Source organism: Tenrec ecaudatus, chromosome 6 (genome assembly GCF_050624435.1).
Source record: "Tenrec ecaudatus isolate mTenEca1 chromosome 6, mTenEca1.hap1, whole genome shotgun sequence".
Taxonomy (NCBI): Eukaryota; Metazoa; Chordata; class Mammalia; order Afrosoricida; family Tenrecidae; genus Tenrec; species Tenrec ecaudatus.
The window spans coordinates 106365739-106381390 of record NC_134535.1 but is presented as its reverse complement, the minus strand read 5'-3'; the positions used below and the strand labels follow the sequence as shown (position 1 = coordinate 106381390).

Below are 15652 nucleotides of genomic sequence, written 5' to 3'. Positions count from 1 at the left end.
CTGGGCCAAGATTCTCCCATGATATGATTTCACATACTGTGATGAAAGGATGATAGGATCTGATCATAGATCTTCTGGGAAGCAGCCAAGCAGTTGTGGAAAGAACAGAGTGCCACCTCCTTAATCTGGTCACAGCCTTGAGACAATTGAGGGAGATCTCATTCGGTGGGTGGCCCGCTCAGCATAGATCGACACTGTGGGAAAGCTAGCTCACTTCTTTTGCTCCATCGGGATCCTGCATCTGGTTCATGGAACTCCTGTTTTATCACCTGCCAATACCAGTAGCCATAAGTAGACGTTCAACCTTGGATCGATTCAGCTGACCCTGTCTTCCTAGAGCTCTTCATCCACTGGCTGGTAGTCTTCCTGTTTTCTGTCCGTCAGCCCATGTAGCTACCAGTGCGAAGAAGCCTTCCACTACAGTTGACCCACAGACTTGAACCTGAGGGGACTTCGCCACTTCTCCAACTGTGCAAACCATTCCTTTCTTTTTCTTTAGACCATGTCTTGAGCTAAGTCTCTTTCTCTGTGTGTACACATCCAGGCATCGCTGGTTTAGCTGCTCTAGGGAACCTAATTTCATACACCTTGCAACTCAGAACACCATGGAATCCCTGAGTCGTGCCTTCGGCTTCACCTGTGTGAACTTGGCAGCTCCATTTGAATTCTCCCTTTTTTCTTCAATCAGGCTTGGTGATGCAGTGGTTAAGCATTCCGCTGCTAACCAGAAGTTCAACAGTTTCCGCCCAGCTGCCGCTCTGCAGGTAAAAGTGGTGGCAGTCCTGCTTCTGGGAAGATTTTGTCAGAAACCGTGATGGGAGTAGGAGGCCATGAGGATACGGGGAGGGCGGAGGGGAGTGAGGGGAACTGATAGCAATGCTGGCTGTACAACCTCCCCCCACCTTGAGGGGGACGAATACCAGACATGTGGGTGAAGGGATATAGCGGTTGGTGTAAGATATGAAAAACAATAATGTGTAATTTATTAAGGGTTCACGACGGTGGTAAGGTGGGGGAGGGAGGGGAAAAGGAGGAGCTGATATCAAAGGGCTCAAGTAGAAAGATAATGTTTTGAAAAAATGGTGATGGCAACATATGTACAGGTTCGCTTGACAGACCTGATGTATAGATTGGTATGCTACCTATAAGAGCCCCCAAGGAAATGATTTAATATTAAGAAAGAAAGCGTGAGGCTGAACTCCAGAGCGTGGCTGCCCCTGGTGAGCGGGGTGTCTGAGCATTGCCCCTGACTGGTTTCCTCGTCGGTAACATAGGACATGCTGTAACAGTGTCCACGGCATGGGGTTCAGTGCATGTGTTGTGTACAGTGCTCAAACAGTAATTGGTTCGTGGCGAGTGCTCCTGGCCGGGAACACCACCTCCCGGTGCAGTCAAGTGGGTGCAGTTTAAAGTGGCCCTCGGTGTACCAGGATAGACCTGGGCTCCAAGAGTTCCCAGCGACTGATATTTGAGCAGTCCTCCGAGACACCCCTGGCACCTCCGACCTTTGGGTGAGTAGCCAAGACATTAACTGTCCTGTCCAGGGACTCCCAATAAATGTAGCCTGCCATTAAAACAGAAAACGAAAAAAGATTTTGGCTTCTTAGGCCTCTGAGGGAGTTCTACTCTGTCCTGTAGGGTTGATATGACAATGGATTTGGCTTTGGCTTATCTTCATAGTTCAAAGAGACATTTATTATGGCTTCAGATCCCTAAACTCCTGTCTAATACTAAAGCAAAAGGATACAGTTTGGTATTTCAATCATCTAAAATAAAATGCATATGGAAAATCCTTTTCATGCAGGAACGGAATGTGAGCAGCTGCCCAGGGATCATCCCTCCTTGGGCTCCTTCTAGGACAGCGAGCAGTTGTCAAAGAGGTCATGACCTCTTTGGGGGGTGTCAAATGACCCTTTCACAGGGGTCACCCGATTCATAAGAGTAGCAAAATTACAGTTATGAAGTAGCAACAAAAACAATATTATGGTTGGGGGGGGTGTCCCCACAACATGAGGAACACTATTAAGGGGCCGCGGCATTCGGAAGGTTGAGAACCACTGCTCTAGAAGATATTGAAATGCATTGAGGACCTTGTCAGTCATACAAGAGAGGTCTTGGTAAGTGTGCCCCAGAACCATGTAACGGTGTGCTTTCTTCTCTCTAGATTTAGAAGGAGTCCAATAGAATTTGACCTGTTGGGCAAATGGGTGATACATTGGACTGCTAACTGCAAGGTCAAGAGTTTGAATCCACCAGCTACGTACTTTGAGAGTAAAAGGTAAAGAAGGCTTTCTACTCCCATAAAGATTTAGTCTTGGAAACCCCCAATTCTGCTTTGTTTTACTGGGTTTCTCAATGATTCGGATTTCCTTGACGGCAGTCAGTTTTCTTCATTTGAATCCTAGAGGATTTAAAGAGTCCTGGTGGCACCACAGTTAAGGACTTGGCTGCTGCCCTCGGGATAGAGGAACCCTGTGGCACAGCGGGTACGTTTGCCTGTGGTCTGCATGGACGGCAGTTCAAAACCACCAGCACTTACAGTTTGGGAACCCACAGGGCATCACCATGAGTCAGTAATGACTTGATGGCAATGGGTAACTTTGGAGAAAGACCTGTGATATACCTTCATAGATCTACACTGGAAGTGGAATGGAGGCCATAGCTGACCTCCTCCGGCTTATCTATTGCCAAGAAGCAGGAGTCAGGCCTGCCTCCGTGCTCAGTCCTCCTTCACCTACTCTGACTACAACCTTTCCTCCCAAGCACTTCAATAATTCATTATTCGTCGCAATGACCACACTGAGCTCACAAACAATACTCAGAGTTATGGAGGGCTGGGGGGTAATTAAGGGACGTTAATAGGTTACCACAAGTCAGCATCAGTAATCAGTAAGGATACAGTCTCTGGCCCACAGCACTACCTCTCCTCAGACAGCAGCCAAGACGCCTTCTGGACCTCAGCTTCTCAGGCACGTGATCCCTTGGCCTCGGCCTTCCTGTGCCAGAAAGTCCACCTGGTGCTCTGTCTCACAGACCCATAATCTTGGTGACATTCCTCTGGTTCTGCCTACGGTCTCTGCCTTGGCCTTGGCCACCTCAGACAGAGAGCATGCTCCTCTGGTGATCATGGGCTTTCTCTCTTTCTGGTCCTCCTTCAAAGGTGGTTCATCTTTATAGCCAGGAGGGTGGTAATAAAAACGAACCGATCCCTTCTATTAGTGTAACACGCACCCTATTTGGACAGCCATCAGCTCCAAGGGATAAAGACTGGCCTTTCTACTCCAGCTAGTCTCGGACACCCACAGGACGTGGCTAGGAGTCAGCCTCAACTGGATGGCGGTGGAAGAGTCGTGTCTAGAGCAGCGGTTCACAAGCTGTGGGTCCTCGTGTGGACAATCTTCAGCTTTCCTGCTCTTAGTGAGCAAGAGCAAAGAGCTTCCTCTCCAAGTTTTGCCTGAGGAGTAGTGTTGGGTACCACTGAGTCAGCTCCAATGCACAGAGAGCCTGTGCAAAACAGAGCAAAACACTGCCTGTCCGGTAATGTGCCATCCTCGCAATTGTGGTTGTAGCCCCTATGTCAATCAATCTCATTGGCTGAGGGCCTTCATCGTTTTCACTGCCCCTTTACTTTACCGAGCATGAGAGCTTCTCCTGAGAATTCGTCCAAAGGATAGGAGACAATCTCTCCAGTCTTGCCTCTAATGAGCATCCTGGCTGTCCTCCTTCCAGGACAGATTGATTTATTCGCTTGGCAATCCATGGTACGTTCAGTACCCTTGGTCGGTCAGCACCATCCTTCAAACACGTTGTTCTTTGTTGGTCTTCCTTGCACATGGCCAGCTTTGACATGAGTAGAAGGCAAGTGAAAATACCATGGCTCGGGCCAGAGGCACTCAGTCCTCAAAGTAACCTCCCTGCTTCTCAGTACTCTGAAGAAGTCTTGCGGAGAGGGAGGTTATGTTTGTTGAAGTGGAATGGCAGTGAAAAGGAGGGAGGTCCTTAACGAGATGGATTGACTCAGTGGCTGCACCAATGGGTTCAGGCATGGGAGCAAGTGTGAGGATGGCCCAGGACTGCGCCATGTTTTATTCCATGCTGCATAGGTTTGCCGTGGGTCAGAGCTGACTCAATGGCACCTAAGAACAACACCAAAAAGATCGTGTGCAGCACATACACCCAATGCACCACATTAGGATACAGGATGTCTAATTCAATACAATTGGCACTTAAACGGTAGCAATTTTACATACAGACTACTGTTTTTGCAATCACCATGGACTTTGTGAATCACAGACTAGGTCTTATGACGAAAATGTTTGCAAATGTTTACCAAGTTACATTTAAGAATCCGGGCATCTGAAATGCTTGATTTTGAGACATTTTATTTAAGATGTACCGTATATACTCGAGTGTAAGCTGACCCGAATATCAGCCGAGGCACCTAATATTACCACAAAAACGGCATTAAAAATGTGCTGAAAAACTTGGCTTATACACGCGCATATATGGTAGTCTAATTTCTGTGGCCTCTGTTGAACAGGCACTGACATGCACTATCAAATGTGTTACAGAGGCTTAGGGAAGCCCAGCAGAAGGGACGTTTACCATATGTTTAGTTAAGTGTTGACAGCATTTTAACAGCTGTGTGTGAGCATGAGTGTTTGCGTGTGTGAATGTGTGCGTGTGTGTGTGTGTGTGTGTGCTCGTGTGTTGGGGAGAGGGACTGAAACACAAAGACTGCCCATATTTACCGTTGTAAAATAAGACCAGGGGCCCAGCAATGGTTTCCGCCTGGGCTTAAATAAAAATGCTGGCTTCACCCAGAAAGTACAGGTGCCTCAAAAATTAGATCTATCGTGAAAGTCCCATATTTTCACTCTCTAATATATGGTAACCAAACCCCCTTGGGTAACCGGCTGAACATTCTATCACGTGGCATTTGTAGTTCAAAGGGATTGCAGTTACCAGGTGGGTGAAGGTAAATAGAAACAGCTGTTCCTTAACATCTTCCTATACAGGTTGAGAAGAGACCAATCAGGAAGCAGGCAACCTGAGTGCCCCAAAGACAGATCCAATCCAAACATTCAATGTGGCCACAGTTTAAAGCAATTCTTCATTTACCCATAAGCTCAGACCTCTCAACTAGATTAACAACAATACTCTTCATTTTTTTAATTGTGCACTTCCCAGTTTTACTTACTGGTAAACAAATAAGGAAATAAACTAAAGGATCATTTTAAAACCTAAAAGTATGGTAATAATTGAGAAATGCATAGCTATTGAAGAAAACAATAATTGGCGCTTAATCTTCAGTACATACATACATCTATTAAGATTAAATGACTTTTCAACTTCCATTCATAGGACGTGTGTATGTAATGTGGTAAATATATACATAATGAAACATTTCAACAATCTTCGTCTGTATAGTTCAGTGACATCATGTTCACAATGGTGTTCAACCGTCGCCTCTGTCTGTCCCCCAGTTTGATTCACACTGTTAAGCTCAGCGTACCCAAGGCACTGAGTTCTACTTTCCGAGCCCTACTATCCACACTTGGCAAACACTACTTAACCTTGGTCTCTAGACATTTGTCTATTCTAGCTAGGTCACGCAACTGGGATCTTTCCACTCGTGACTGATTTATTTCATTCAGCATGTTTTCGAGGTCCATCCATATTGCAGCAGGTATCAGGATTTCATTTCTGACGTTTTAAAGGTTTCAACCCCATTTCAAATAATTACTCTCTGAGGTTCAATAAGCTGAAAGTAAGAGAAATTCTTGCATACAAATGGCAAATGTTCTCAACTCATAATGGCCTCTGAAGTTACACTAGATCAGTGGTTCTCAACCTGTGGGTCGTGACCCCTCTGGGGGTCGAAGGGCCCTTTCATAGGGGTGCCAGATTCATACCAATAGCAAAAAATTACAGTTATGAAGCAGCAATGAAAATAATGTTTTGGTTGGGGGATAACTACCACATGAGGAACTGTATTAAAGGTCACGGCATTAGGAAGGTTGAGAACCACTTCACTATATGAAATATGGTCCAAAATTAAATCATAATCCTCTTCCTCCTCCTGCTCCACCTCCTTCTTCTCTTCCTTTTTTTTTTTAATCACCACCAAAGTTTCCAAATATGTTTTTACATTAGACCTACTTAACTGGCTTTGCATTTATGAACCTTCGTAGAGGGTCAATGGAAATGTCAATAACTCCTTTCCCCTCAGGGCCTCTAGTCTTCCTCCAACGTACACGCCCACCCACCTCTGTCCATCCTGCTGACAGGTGCTCTCCCTTTCTTCTCTTAAACCATAAACCTCTGACAACGACTCCCCTGGTCTCCATCTCATTCACAAGGGTGCCTCTTTCACATTCCTACCTCAATTCACTAAATCATAATATACACTTACTTCCATATTTATACATGTATTATGCAGTGGGTATAATATTTTTTGTTGGTTCAGTTGCTGGTGTGGGATGTGTTCACACAAAAATCTAAATTCTTAGACAAGAACTTGCTGAGAACAAAGCCTATCATGGTGCCATGTGCAGAAAATCCCTTTTGCTGTTGTTGTTTTGATACAAATAATAGCAATAACACATGCAAAATGTAAGAAAAAAATTAAGAATAAAAACAAACTTAAAGAAATCTCACTAAGTCCTTGAATCCAAATCATCTTGGTAAATTATCAAGGGCTCACGAGGGAGGGGGGAGCGGGGAGGGAGGGGAAAAAGAGGACTTGATGCAAAGGCTTAAGTGGAGAGCAAATGCTTTGAAAATGATTAGGGCAAAGAATGTACAGATGTGCTTTATACAATTGATGTATGTATATGTATGGATTGTGATAAGAGTTGTATGCGTCCCTAATAAAATGTTTTTTTTAAAAATCTAAGAGCAGAAACATAGTCTCTTCTTTTAAAAAACTCACCTATGAACACACATCATAGAGTTGATTCTGACTTACAGTATCCCTATAGTACAGAGTAGAACTGCTCTTTGAGTTTCTGAGAATGTAAATTTTTAAGGGAAGTTAAATCTGTAAGGTCTCCCACAAAGCAGTCGGTGGGTTTGAATTGCTGCCCTTGTGGTTAGCAGTGCAAACTCATCATCCACTACTTGCCACCAGGCTCCTGCATTATAAAAGTACCTTGTAAAAAGAAATACTTGGTTGGTTTGTTTGGCGGGGGGTTGTTTTTGTTTTGTTTTGTTTGTGTTGAACCCCCACTAGCTTACAAAAATGCAGTGTCAACCAAAATTCTACAAGGAACAGAGATGACCTAGAAAATACAGATGATTTATTCTCATAAGTGTCCCTTTACCCAGTAAAAACAAAACAAAAACCCTGTAACTCTCCAAGTGTATTTTTTCAACTAGCATTACAGGCAAGAGCAAACCAGAAGTAAAATATCTAACAGCAGAAGAAAATGATTGCTAATTTTTCACTGTGGCACATTTACATTTCTATTTAAAAAATAAAAACAAAACAACAGGACTTCCACACAGCCACTGATCAGTCATACTGGAAAATTTTGTAGAATGAAGCAAGTTCTCCATTCACACATTAATTCCTCTAAATGAAATCATGGGATGTTGGGTGGATGATAAACACAGTCAAGAACCATGCTTCATGCCCCTGTTTTGAAACAGCATTGTGGCTTTGTATCTCCCAAGAGATCCCACTGTGTTATAAGAATCTCTTCCTTCCAACTGGTTAGGTGGCTGAGCCCTCTGGCCCACCCTCTTTCCTGGAGAAGCTCTTCGCTTGTCTTTGTGGTTTTCCAATGTGTGAGAACCAGGAAAACAATGAGCAGGAAGCTAGGCTAATTGCCCTGGATTCACATAAGAATGAACTTTGTAGGGCGCCCTCCCACTTGAAGAAAAAGGTTTCTCTGGGATTCTAGGATTTGTAACACGTAGAAGCGTTCCTGTCCACCAGGAAGAGAGCAGAAGGAGCCTTCTCCTTTTAGACGCAATTTAGACAACTCTCACCCGGACCCCGGTTTTGTCAGCTAACCGGCGCTGCACTCCCTGCTACATCACAGGCATCTGGGCCGTGGTGGGGGTGGCAGCGCCCCTGGCTCCCTCGCAGGGAACACCCCTGAGCAATTTCTACTAACTACCCGTTTCCAGGATCAGATGCGAGAGATCTTTTTGCAGATGACAGCTTTTGGGATTCACTTTTGCAACCAAAGACAGACTGATTTATTCAAGAAACTCTAAGTTTATTCTGTAAGTGTGAGAAAAAAAATGGGGTTGTCTACCTCCAAACTGCTTCCAAAATTCAGTGAAAATCAAGGAAATCGCATACCCCAAACTACGTAGGGAAAAGGAGGTTTATTGCAGGAAATAATGATCTAGGCCTATGTTCTAGGGGTGACCAGACCACCAGTATTCGGTCCTGCTTATCTCAATGTAGGGGGGGAGGTGCTTCCTGCCTGCCAATCTATCAACATCGCCTGGCTTACCACCTTCCTAAGACCATCCTACTAACTAAACTTAAAAAGGATGCTTACTGCAAGGGAGGAGGCTGTGGCAATGTGGCTTTCCAACAAACTAAAGCTTGAATTACGCTGGATGTCTAGTGTTTGGATTGGCGGTCAGGGAAAGCCCTTCACCCCCTCTATCCCGTTCGCATTTTAGAGCCTCCGAGAGGGATCTTGCTCCGCAGGGTGTAGAAAGTGAAGACACTAGCTGTTAGCAGAAGGAAACAACCAACCGAACAAGTAAAGTTGGAGTCCATCGAAGACCAATCGAGAAAGCGAGGAAGGTGCGATTGTAATTCCCGCAGCCTGTCAGAATGTGCTAAAAGATTAGGCGATACTTTTTCGGTTGATCTTACGGAACGCAATCTAAAAGATGGCTATCAGATGTTGGCACCGGGGTGCAATTTCGGGGCTTGTCGTGGGCGCTCTGGTCCGCAGATGCGCCTCTAAGCAGGAAACCCCCCGTTTTTACGGTTAGAGTCGCCCCGTCTACCCCGAGAGCGCCCCTCCAAATTCCCCCACACCCTGCGCGCCTTAGACCCGAGACCCGCTGCCTCTTCCTTTCCGGACTTCACCCCAGGCAGACGTGGGGGCTGCCAGGCGCCCTTCTCGCCACTTTCCAGCGCAGCTGTGACCCTGAGGCCGGGGCCGTTGGGCGCCCGAAATGAACGGGAGTTTCGGATCCGCTAGGATCGGCGAGGATGCTATTAAAAGAAGCGGTTTTCGGAAGCGAACTCTGGGCCTTCTCCCGGCGCTTTCGGCCGTCGGCCCCTTGGGCGGCACCCCGGACCCAATGGCTGCCCTCCCTTTTGTGAAATGGGGGACCCGCGTACTTACCTCCATGGCGGTGCTGGCCGCGAGCGCACACCCAATGCGCCCGCCCGCCGTGGGAGCGCGCGGAGGCGGCGGTCAGCGGGCGCCCGCGGGCCACGTGGCGGCGGCGATCGCAGACTGGCCCCTCTGGCAGCCGCGACTCCGGCTCTGGGCTGATTGCATCAGCAGGAAGACGGGACTGCGTTCCCCTGAAGGCCCCCCGCGGGCACACCCAGCTGTGCCCACCACTCCGTGTTTCCAGCACGCCGCCCCAAGAACCGGGAATGAATGAATGAGTGTGTGTGTGTGTGTGTGTGTGTGTGTGTGGTGTAGGATGCTATGAGTCATTTATATGAGGCTGCAGAGACACCGGTAAAGGCACAAAACAACAAATCATATCACTGTGAATGAGGGGGAGTGCTGAGTGGGGACCCAAAGCCCATCTGTCGGCAACTGGACATCCCCTTACAGAAAGGTCAGGGTGCAGTGTAGCACCGATGAAACATGTAACTTTCCTCTAGTTCTTTAATGTTTCCTGCCCCGCCCCCACTATCATTACCCCAATTCTACCTTACAAATCTGGCTAGACCAGAGCATGTACATGGGTACAGATAAGAGCTGGAAACACAGGGAATCCAGGACAGATAAACCCCTCAGGACCAATATTGAGAGTGGTCATATCAGAAGGGGAAGGTGGGGGAGAAAGGGGGAACTATAACCCCCTCCCAGGGGGATGGACAACAGAAAAAGTGGGTGAAGGGAGAAGCCAGTGTAACACATGAAAAAATAACAATTTATAAATGATCAAGGGTTCCTGAGGGTCAGAAAGTGGAGGAGGGAGGGGAAAAATGAGAAGCTGATACCACGGGCTCAAGTAGAAATAAAATGTTTTGAAAATGATGACAACAAATGTACAAATGTGCTTGACACAACGGATGGATGTGTGGATTTTGATAAGAATTGTGTGAGCCCCAATACTATGATTTTTTTTAAGGAATCAGGAAAGAATGCCTATAAACCCACGCACAGCCTAGACCCATCTTCATCAGGCAAAGCAAGGAAGGCGCAGTTGTCATTCACGTGGACCGCCAGGGCCCGCTAGCTAATTAATGAAAGGTTAGAGAGCATGACTTGCATTTATGAGCCGAGGTGATCCTTTGAGCTGATCTTCTCTAAAAGATGAGAGTCAGATGTTTGGACAGGTGCAAGTTCACTGCCTGCCATCTCACTCACACGGTGACCTTGAGTGGATTCCAGGAGCTCATAGAGAACTGCCCTAGAGGGTTTCGGAGACTGCAACTCTTTAGGGAAGCCGAAAGCATCCTCAGTTCCTGCGGAGCGGAGTTTCGAACTGCTGATCTTGTGGTGAGCAGCCCAACACGTAACCCCTAGGCCAACACTGCGTATCATAGGCATTATTTTCTTCAGGTCTGCCTCTGTGGGGCTGTTGAGAGGAGGAGGAAAGCAGATTACAGAGCACATCTGATTGCAATGCTGACTTGACTGCGCCCCCCAGTCCCCACTTCTCACTGCCCCCAGACTAGCCCGCCCGCACCCATGAAACCCGGGCCTCCACTGCTCACAAGGACACAGCGGATCCCGACAGTCTACAGGATTGTCGACGTGAGAGCTGCAAATGGTCAGGAACACCCAGCAGTCCCTGGCAGGTGTGGCACGTGGGGGCATAGAGGGGCCCCACTGCTCAGTTTCTGCGCGCAGTCACGGTTTCCATTGCCAGCTGAGAGATCACAGGGCAAGCTGAAACCAAGACTTTCCTATCAGAGAACTCTTCTTGACTTCAGGAGCGTGTGGTGGCACCATGGTTAAAGCGCTGGGCCGTTAACCAAGAGTTCGGAGCGTGAGCTGTGGTGTCTGCAGTCTACCTGGGTGAAGTTTCACAGCCTCAGAAAACACCCTGTCCCATAGTTTCCATGTGTAGGAAGTGACTTCGCGGCTAGCGTCTGTTTTCTTCTTTCTCTTCTTTTAAGGCAACCCAAGAAGGCAGCTGCCCTAGGGTTCCTGCTGCCTGGGGGTGGGCCTCTCCTCCACACACCCACCTGTGAAGCAGCCGCTTTTTCCACTGAGAAGTTTCTAGACATCAGGCCTATTTCCTCTCTCTCTTTTCCCTCTTTGCTTATTTGCTTTTATTGTCATACCGTGTATGCAACAGAACATCTCCATTTCAATATTTCTCACGTGCACGATTCAGTAACCTTAATATTGTTTCTTATATGGCTCAGTCTCCATGCTCTGTTTCCACAGTTTTCATCCCCCGTGTTCTTGTGAGGTGCCGGGAGGGGCTTACCTGGAGTCTTAAGAAACACCAAGGTTAAGGGTGGGAAGGGTGAGGTGCACAGGAGCCTGCTTTTGTTTGGTTTGGTTTTTAAAAAAAAGGTCTCTTCCATGGAAATGAATCATTGGGTCTCCAAAGTAGATTTGATTATTGGGTTGATTATCCAAGGTCTACAATGGTACTAAGTGCTCGAGATAGATACCACATGGTTGGCCACGCGAGCTCTATTTCAGTGTGTGCTATAGGCGGTATTGTCCATCTAGGCTCGGAGACCACGTGTCTCGGTGCTTGAAAGCTTGCCAGTCTCGGTTTCTCAGAACCCAGACTCCAGGCCCCTGGTCCACCACAGGGACAACCATTTTGGCCAGTTTCTTACATGTCTAGGGAAAAAAATTTAAATCTTTGACCTAGTGTAGTGTCAAAAGCAAGATTCAGCATATTTTTTATAGACTCCTCACCTAAAGAGAAAAGCATACAAACACAGAATGTTTATGATTTCAAAGGGAGACAGGAATGCCCTTTACGGACAAGCAGTGTCCGGCCGGACTGCTACAAGCGAGCCTCTGGTTCTGATGTGTAGGGAGCTGCGTGTCTCCCCACCCTGGATTTTAGCCATGAATCTACTCTCACCATGCAAACTGCCCAGAGGTTTTTCTGCCCTTTGTTCCTTTCCCGCCAGAGGGTGGATGCCCTGACCCTTGCTAGGATTGGTGATCTTTCACTAGCAGCTGCTATGCTCATTGGTCAATACATGCCTGATGGCATCTCCCCCGAGGCTCACCAGGAATGCTTCATTAGCATACTTACCTGTTTGATCAGTTGCCCGCCATCCCTTCCTTGTTTGGAGATGCACGACTATTGGCTACCTCAGCTGTACCCTATTTTACATGTGACGTAATGGTGCCAGCCCCTCGCTGGCTATTTAAACCTCTGCTCTCAACTCAATAAATGAGGCTTGATCGGATTCCTGTCTTGCCTTCATTTCTCGCGCCCTTGCCCATCTTCATTCCCAGTCCCTCTTTCAGGTGTCCACGTTCTTGATGTCCTGCGGAACAGGACACTGATGGAACCAGAGGACAGAGTAGTCAGTACTCAGGCCAAAGCCGAGCATGGGTGAGAACTCCTCTGTCCACCACATGCCTTTTGAGGTCGAGCCATTTATAGTGACAGCCAAGCTGGGCATTGCGACCAGACCAGCGGACAGCAGCAACAGCAGTGGACGCGGACTCACTTTGAATTCGCTCCCTACTTCCTGACTGCTGTGGAGCAAACTACACCGAGAGGAGAGCAGCAATGTCTCAGTGTCTGCCTTGGGCTGAGCCCGGGCTCCAGGGCACCTTCTCCAGAAGCTCCGCTGCCGGCCTCCCGCAGTGTCCTCGGGCCTGACCCTGACTCTCTGCACCCCACCTTGTACCAAGCCTTCAATCAAACCGTCAGACTTTGCTTATCCTCCTGTCTATCTTTACCTGCCCTGTGAATGTCTATGAACTTTTATAACAGTCTTTGGGCCTGGTCCTCAATATTCAGACCAGAAATCTTTGGTTTAATAATACAATTGCAAAATATAATTGATTTCATAGGTTAATCCCTCCAATAAACAATGGGAAGTTCACAGTCAAATGTACTTGAAGCGCCATTACATCCGATGGGTCTCTTACAGTGCTCTTGACATATATAAGATTGTTTTTATTTCATAATTGCTGCTGCTTGGCCAGAGCCCTGGAGGCATAGTGGTTTCAAGTGGGGCTGCGATCCACAAGGTCAGCAGTTCCAAACCACCAGCGGCTCCTTGGGAGAAAGACAGGCTTTCTGTTCCTGTAGAGAGCTACACCCACGGAAACCCACAGTCCTATAGGGTCACTATGGGGCCGGCATCTCCTCAATGGCAGAGTTTGGTTCGGGTTTTGGCTGCTTTACTTGTTTCTCGTCTGTGGATTTCTTTCTCACTGTGCTCCCCCATCTCCAGGACGAGCTCCAGTCCTTCCTTCAGCGTCTCCTCCGCCTGAAGTGCCTGAAGACCAGCTCCTTCTCTGACAAGCTGACAGATTCCTGTTTATAAACCTCACCCCAAGTCTTCGCTGCCATGCTTCACTGACATGAGCCGAACGAAGCCCTGGCCTGTGCTCTTTTTCCATTTCTTTTGGAAATGTCAGTTTTTCTTCATTTTAACTCTTTGCCTAGATGTTACCCCAATGGACAAGAGGCACCTTGAGGCCATATCCTTTGGGGCAGCCACTTCCCATTGCCACTGGCCTTGCTTGGAAGAGAGCAGCTGTCGAACACAGAGGTGTGGTGCTTCACAGACAGCGGCGGGATGAAGGACTGAAGCACTCCGTGACAGTGTCCGGAGCTCCTGCCACAACCAGCAGCTACGCTGAGGCCAGGCCTAGATTACTAAACACAACCAAAATGTTTCCAGCAGCATGAGGGTTCCCATTGTCTTGTACTGGGGATAGAAAATAAGCAGGTAAGTCATTAGCAAAATGTCCAAAGATGGCTGAAGCGAAAATAAAATATAGTACAACCATATAATGGGATCGTATACGGCATCCCTAGTCTCTGCTCCTCGGCTGACAGCAGCCACTCATCCCATCCAACTCTCTGCCCACCTCTACTGAGCCTTGTCTCCAAGTCCCTTCGTATTCCGAAAAGGAATTGTTACAGGAGTGTGAACCTTGAAAACATTATAATACGGAGACAGTCATAGAAGACCATCTATGTTGTACGAGTGCATTTATCTGAACTCTCCGAATAGGAAAATCCACATTGAAAGTAGCAAGGAGCTGGTGGCTCCCAGGGCTGGCAGAATTGGGGAGAAGTTGGGTATGACTGTGACTAGGCACAGGATTTCCTTTGGGGTGATGAAAATGTTTATCATGACGGATTTGTGATTTTAAAAAAAAGTTTGCTGCCAAACTCTATAAACATACTAAAATTCACTGAAGTTACTCTTTTAAAGGGCAAATTAATATTTAACAGAGATGTTATTTTTTTACCCAGTTGTTGGTGTTAGGTGTCATCGAGTCCGTTCCGACCCACAGCGACCCTGTGCACAGCAGAACGAAACTCTGATCTGGGCCGTGCTCACACTGGTTCCCACGCTTGACGCTATTGCAGCCACAGTGTCAATCCAGCTCATCGCGGAGGGGCTTCCCCTCTTGCACTGCCCCCACTTACCCAGCACGATGCTCTGCTCTAGGGATGGGTCTCTTCTGACATGTCCAAAGTACGTGAAAGGAAGTCTCACTCTCCTTCCCTCTAAGAACCTCTGGCCATACTTCTTCTAAGACAGAAGTTGTTGTTGTCGTCCATGGGACTTCCATTAAAAGGTGAAGTAGAACATAAAGGGATAGAGAGATGGGGTGACAGATACGAATGTACAATGAGTAAATTCTACAGCATGCTTGGCTGACTTCTAGATCTGACAACATTCCTATATAAGGGTTCTTTTTTCTTTAATCATTTTATTGGGGGCTCACACAACTCTTAGCACAATCCATGCATACATCTATTGTGTCAAGCGCATTTGCACACTTGTTGCCATCATCATTCTCAAAACATTTTCTTTCTACTTGAGCCCTTGGTATCAGCTCCTCATTTTCCCCCTCCCTCCCTCCTTCACAAACCCTTGATAATTGATAAGTTATTATTTTTTCATGTCTTACACTGTCCGATGTCTCCCTGCACCCACTTTTCTGTTGCCATGTAAGGGGGTTCTTTTGGTGATAGCAGCAAAGGGAGAGTGGGGTATAAAAGCTTGGAGGGCAGTGAAAGAGGCACTTGTGAAATGAATGCCCCCAGAATGTGAGTAAGGGACAGTGACTCTGTCCCCCCTTTGTCCTCTAGTGTTGATAGGAGGGTCTCCTGGTACTTCCTCTTTGTTATAATATCTTCTCCCCAAACTTCTGTGCCAGGAAACGGGAATGCTCTTCATGAGTGGACAGGGCCATCTCCAGCCAGAATCGCTACTTTGGTAGCAGCTTAATATTTCAGGAGAGTCAATTAAACAATAGTAAACAGTTTTAAGCTAATAAAGTAAGTTGGATCCTCCAAACTT

The 15652-nt window shown here is 47.1% G+C and overlaps 1 protein-coding gene across 1 annotated transcript in view; it reads right to left on the bottom strand.

Moving 5' to 3' along the window:
• Positions 1-9604, bottom strand: part of BCAT1 (branched chain amino acid transaminase 1) — a 114903-nt gene extending 105299 nt beyond the window's left edge. Inside the window, exon 1 of the mRNA XM_075551985.1 lies at positions 9327-9604. Coding sequence (XP_075408100.1) covers positions 9327-9332 — 6 coding nt within the window. The 5' untranslated portion in view covers positions 9333-9604. The remainder of the gene's footprint in view (positions 1-9326) is intronic.
• Between the last annotated feature and the right edge of the window lie 6048 nt (positions 9605-15652).